Source organism: Cherax quadricarinatus, chromosome 86 (genome assembly GCF_038502225.1).
Source record: "Cherax quadricarinatus isolate ZL_2023a chromosome 86, ASM3850222v1, whole genome shotgun sequence".
Classification (NCBI taxonomy): domain Eukaryota; kingdom Metazoa; phylum Arthropoda; class Malacostraca; order Decapoda; family Parastacidae; genus Cherax; species Cherax quadricarinatus.
Window position 1 is genome coordinate 4,043,985 of NC_091377.1, and position 6,000 is coordinate 4,049,984.

General features: G+C 36.7%; 1 protein-coding gene and 1 long non-coding RNA gene across 15 annotated transcripts in view; both read left to right on the plus strand.

The window, feature by feature from the left end:
- The window catches only part of LOC128702975 (RNA binding protein fox-1 homolog 1-like), a 367,005-nt gene that overhangs the window by 299,998 nt on the left and 61,007 nt on the right, over positions 1-6,000 (plus strand). For 10 of the 14 annotated variants that reach the window (XM_070103571.1, XM_070103575.1, XM_070103574.1 and 7 more), the window contains 3 exons: positions 1,513-1,605; positions 1,845-1,902; positions 3,762-3,800. In XM_070103571.1, coding sequence (XP_069959672.1) covers positions 1,513-1,605; positions 1,845-1,902; positions 3,762-3,800 — 190 coding nt within the window. Of the gene's footprint in view, positions 1-1,512; positions 1,606-1,844; positions 1,903-3,761; positions 3,801-5,972 lie in introns of all 14 variants that reach the window. The other 4 variants (XM_070103570.1, XM_070103576.1, XM_070103580.1 and 1 more) reach the window with 2 other exon arrangements.
- Positions 1-6,000, plus strand: part of LOC138855242 (uncharacterized) — a 351,644-nt gene that overhangs the window by 230,015 nt on the left and 115,629 nt on the right. The window lies entirely within an intron of this gene.

Consider the following 6,000-nt stretch of genomic DNA (forward strand, 5'->3'; position numbering starts at 1 on the left):
CTCTCAAATTACACTCCCTGCAATGTGGGTGGGAGATGCAATACAGTATATCGTAATGCACATGTTGAAAATAGTGGAGAGATTGATTTTAAAATCTTATCAACTGAAATTTTTCCATAAGACTGCAGAAGAGATGATAGACAGTGGAAAATAACCAAAAGGAAAAGCAGGGATGCAATAACTGCACTAGAAGATACCTTAATTTAATATTATAAGTATAAAGGGTTCAAGGCTTTTTAATACACTTCAAGTTTTAAGAGGAATTACTAGTAGACCTTTGTAGTGCCTGTCCCAGACTGCCATGAACACCACTGAGGTCATGAACCAGGATGCCTGCACCGAGACTGGGCCACCAGGAAGATGGAGACTGGGCCACCAGGAAGATGAACACTATGTAATACTATCTGTTGGTAGTGAAGTTTAGTGAAGGGTTAATGAGGAAAGAAGTATGAAATGTTGATTGTAAACAAGACTTGTAGCTGAGGCCATGTGAAGTGCCCTATTCATTGGTGAACTGTTTCCCATTCAAGGAAACATGATGTGGAGCCAAGGAGAAACTATGGATTTCTTTGAGTGGAGTAAGAGGTTGGTGTTCAAAAGAGGTAAGCATTGTCTTATAACATAAGCACCAGAACCATTAATAGATGTGAGTTTTAATATTGACTAGTATCAGTGGGTTGATAGAGTTGTGGAAGGCAGGAGCAAAGAATTTTTATGATGATTAAATGAACTGAATAAGTTGACAAGGGTGGAAGATAGTTGAAGAAAAATGTGGAGAAGAAATTTAGGAAATTTTAAAAGCAAAAAGGAAGAGAAAATATAATGGAGGAGGTACTGAAAGCGCTAAGAGATGAGGAAGGGAATGTTATCATAGAACAGAGAATTATAAGAAATATTAAGGGTTATGAAGGAGGGAATTAGTGAGACTCAGGGAGGGGTGTACACTTTAGGACCTGGAGACTTGGAAAAAATTTACTGTGAGAACATGTAGGGGAGGTGTTTGGTGTTATGGGGTAGGGATTAAAACGTTCATGGATGTGAAGGAAACTTCAAACTTTCAGTACAAAAAATCACTGTTGTATATGGCTAGGAGTTGAATTCTGATGTGTCTGTGATTGTATAGTGTATTGAGAATTGCACAAAACTTACTAGGAACCTTTAAATGAGAATACACAAATGGATATGAAAATTTATGAAGAGACTACGTAAAAAAGTGGGCGACACTTTAAAGTTAAGTTAGTGGTTGGTATAGTTTGGTTTGTGAAAATATTAGAGGGCATGATCTAATGCAGATATTGCAGAATGTAACACCCAGATAGTATGAGTAGTTAGGAAGGATGTTTAAGATAATGTAGTGTACATGTAGAATATGATTTTGTTTAGAGTATTGAGAATTGACATGTTAGTATAGGCAGTGTGTTAGTGTAGTTATGTCATTACAGACTTCTGTTTGATTTGTAATTAAGTTTTAATTTGAATTCAGAAATATAAATGATTCTTGCAACATTTCAGGGTTTTGGTTTCGTGACCTTTGCTTCTGCAGCTGATGCAGATCGTGCCAGGGAATCTCTAAACGGCACTGTCGTGGAAGGTCGCAAGATTGAGGTAACACTCTGTAAATGACACTTATGTCACCCACTCAATTACAATGGCTTGCCTCTTCATTGCCAACTTCTTGATTCATTCTTTGTGTTGTAAGCATTGTATCAAAATTGCATGTTATTTTTTGAGCATCTTAAAATAATTTGACTTTAAATACTTGCGTAATCAAGCTCTTTGCACAGTGAATGATTTTAATACTGAAACTTAATCTTTTATTCACAATGTGTGTTATATATGACCAGGTGAACAATGCCACTGCCCGTGTTCAAACCAAGAAGCCAGCAGCAGCAGTTCCTAATGGTAAGTGCCAGCTGCCTGTGTGCTCTTGCCCACTTGTGCTGCAATAGCTCTTTTTTTGTTTTCTTTCTTTCTTTCCTTCCTTCCCTCATGCCCCTTGCCCTTACGATGAGAACCCTCACTCACTACCAAAGACTGTCCTACTCAACATTAAAGCCTCTTATTCTATACAACAGAACGTACTTCAGTGTTGCCACACCTCGTAGATTTCGGTAAAGAATTTGCTAGTACTGTTGGTATTTTAGTTACCTAGAACAAGTGGGTTGTAAATTTTTCCATTTAAAATCTTCCAGGAGTAGAAAGCACCCAGAAATACCCTTACCATGCTGACAGCCATCATATAGAGCGCAGATGTCACTGCGAAAGACACAGACAATTGATCACTGAGTAACTTTGGACGTGTTTATCTGATCACTTTGATGTATGCAACTTCACTCACATCCTTGACACCAGTAAAAATTATACTAAGTAGCTATGAGAAGCCTCAATCATAAATTTTCTTCTTGAATGCATAATTGGTGATTTTTTTTTTTGTTTAACCAAGGTGGTTATAGAAATACTAGATGAACATAGATGCTCCTATATGCCTGTTTTTTGTGGCTTATTGGAATGAATTGCTTAAGATAGAAGTGGCATGCTGTTGTTACCAGATGGGGTTGTAGCAAACAAATAATGGTGAAATTTGTACAGCGTTTATCCTCTGCATAGGAAGCAACAGTTCACCTTGTCAGAGCATCATTTTAATATCTATATGCATATCATTGCTGGTGTTTATTTTCTAACTGTGCAAAGATGTGCACATGACCATCTTGTATGCACACATTGCTCAGGGGACTTATGAATGTGGTGTCTGCATGACAGTAATAAAGACAGTCAAATTATGGTATGCATACACATCTCTGATCCCATGCCCCCCGCTCCCATATCTGTAAATGATTAATCTAACCCATATCCTCTCCCTCTTCTACCTTGGTTCCTTTCTAGTTCCACATTCCTGTTTCCATTTCTCCATCTCACAAATCTGTGGACCTCATTGCACTTAGGGTTCCAGTAATGTTGCTTATAGTTAATAATTACAGCATGGTCTAACACTGCAGTATGATAATGGAATTGATATTGTTGTCTAACTAGGACCCAGTTTAGACAAATTTACATGTTTTTTAACTGCCTCCATGTAGATATAATTGCAATTTGCTTCAATTTGTTGCATCACTGTAAAAAAAAAAAAAAAAATTGCTGAAAGCAGGTAGACAAGACACCTAAAATAAAGACAGCTTATCACCTTATGAATGATGTGAAATACCTTTACAGTTAGTCTCTTTGTTTTAGCTTCCAGTTGTAAGACTCTGGAATGTGTTGCAGTGTCTCCTCGTTGCCCCCTCACATGGAGCACTCAAGGGCCTGTTCCTGTGTAGTCAACCAGCTTGTTATGGTCCACTCTTATTTCTTATTTCAGTTCACTCAATTATCAACAACAATACTGAACAGAGCCATGATGAGCTGCATTAGTCTTAATATGAGGGGTTAACTGTTAGGTAGTTATATTTGTTACACCTTAAAATATTTGCTTTTGATTAACATCACCTTTTGAAAATCTAGCTAACTTAATATTTTCCTTTTGCTGTGGACTGCAAGGCATTGTGGCTTTATTCAGTTGTGAATGACAGTGTTGTTGATCAGGCCATGTTTCATTAGTATATAACCTCAGGGTTGTAAACAGAGAGATTTTACTTGTACAGTGTTCCTAGATTCTATACCATTGGACATGCCATGTGTTTAATTTCTGTGACTGATTGATATTTGTCAATCACCATGTGTGATTTGGTATTTATTTAGTTTTCTTTTTTCTTTATACCTTTTAGTTATACTCGCTAGAAATGGAATGGTGCCAACTGCCGTGGGTGAGCGAAAATTAATGGATTTAGCTCATTCTCTTGGTGTTGGTCATGGGTGTTTGGTTTGGTGTTTTCTTCATACAGTATAATGCTAAATAGCTATGCTACACATCATTATTTAGTATTTGTGTCACTCAGGCACAGTACTATACTTTTTTAATGAAATGTAGAGGACTTTCAAATGTTTTGAAATGTATAGGGTTAAATTTGGGGAAGTATGATGTTTAGTATAGCTTGTTGCTTTGGCATACCTGCAAATTTCTTAATCCTTTCCACTTATCCACCTGTTTGTTCCAATTTATTAATTGTCAAGGCCTAATTAAATGAAGACAACAATAAATTGCCTAACTTTTAAAATAGCTGTAGGTTAAAAATAATTTTCATGTATGAATTTTCTGTAGTTTTTTGTTTAAAACATTTTTAACTTCCAGTACTTTTGACAAAAATTATATTGGATCCCTGCTAGATTAACTGCTAAAATTTTACTTACTCATTTTATTAAAGTTGGTTATATTTTGTGGAAGTAATATGCTGAACCTCACCTTTTCAGTAATTATGCTTGATTGGCCACTCTTACTAGTTCTCTCTTCATATGTTCTGGGCTTGTGCTTTTTGCTTTGTTTTTTGTATGCATCAACTAGTTGTAATAATAAAGATGTCTTATTTATACTTTAATATGCCACTCTAACTTAAATCATTGTTTAGAAGCACCTGTACGTTTAGACTTTTGAAGTTTATTTAGTACATTATAGTGATTTCAGTAAGTTTGACTTGGATAAACTTTAAAAAACAACAACTAGACATCCAGGTGCTTATTATGTTAAATATTGATCTCTGTTACAACTTATAATTAGTTATACAAGTATGGGTAGCATGAGGCCATTACTTAGACCTCAGTTGGCCCAGGCACTGTTTTCACTTAATGGATACTCATGACTTATCATGAATCTTGCACATTTAAGCAACCATGTTACTAGCTAGTTAAGTGTGTGTGCTTCTTGAGAGTGAGGAAGAAGAGTGGAGTGTTGCACAGTGCCTGGCCTGCACTGATCACTGCTTGATCTGTCCATGCGCCTTTCATTTTCATCCCGTCTGCCTTCTGTGTCTTTCTCTCTTACATCACCCTCTCACCTTCCTGTATTCCACTTTTTAGATACCCTTAGTCTAAATGGTGCCTGTATCTTTCATTGGGTTTACTCTAGTGGGTTTTTGTGCTTGTTGTCTTAGTGGAACTCACTGCATTGTAATATACCTTGAGCTGATGAGCAATAATAATAATAATAATTAGTAGAAGAGTGATGAATTGTCTTGCCATTGGATTGACTTAATTTGTTATCACTAGCCAGCAGCTGCACTTTCTTGACCACCTCACTTCACTTTCCCCAGCGGGTTAGTTTGATACCCTCCATCAAGGCGAGACGCCTCACACCTCGCTAGGCAATCGGCAAACGCAGGTTACTTCCACCAAGTTACTGGTCTCTCGAGTCTGAGCTGGTAAATATCAATATTTTAGATAGTTGAATGATTGGTTGGCTTTGGACGAGACTTTTTTGGCTCTTAGGTTTTAATTGCATCTAGCATGACCTGAGTGCTATGGATGGAGCGCGTTATTGTTGTGAACTTGAGCTCTCCTTGTTGCTCAGAACTTCCCCTGGACTCGGAATGCCTGCAGTGTTTCACCCAATAAGACAACAAGCAAACCCACAAGGCATTGGACTGATAAATCTCTTTGGCTTGGTTGAGTGTGATATATCCATTAATGAAAAGATTTATTGTAATGTCCATGTTGTTTTAGATGTTGTTATGAGTATTTTTTGATGTTATTGAGCCATAGATTGTCAATATTATAAGGAGAATTTTATTACTTTTTAATGATATTGATTTATTATTATTCTGTCAGTTTAAATGCAGTTTAATAATCAATAAAGATGTTGCTTTTTGTCACTTCAGAGCTTAACAGTAGCAGCCTTGAGTATGGTAATGAACAAGATTTCTTCTCTCTATCGCCTTTAACACAAGCATTACTGCTGTAATTTCCAAAATGAGAGAAGAATGTGCACATCATATAGGTAACAATCTGCCACTAACAGATTGTTGCGCAAGAAAATTTAGGCGGTTTAAGGTGTTGATAAAAAGAATATTAAAGTGCTTCTTGGTTACCTTTCTTCCTTATTTTAGTTGGTGTTGGTGGTGCCATGTTAAAGGC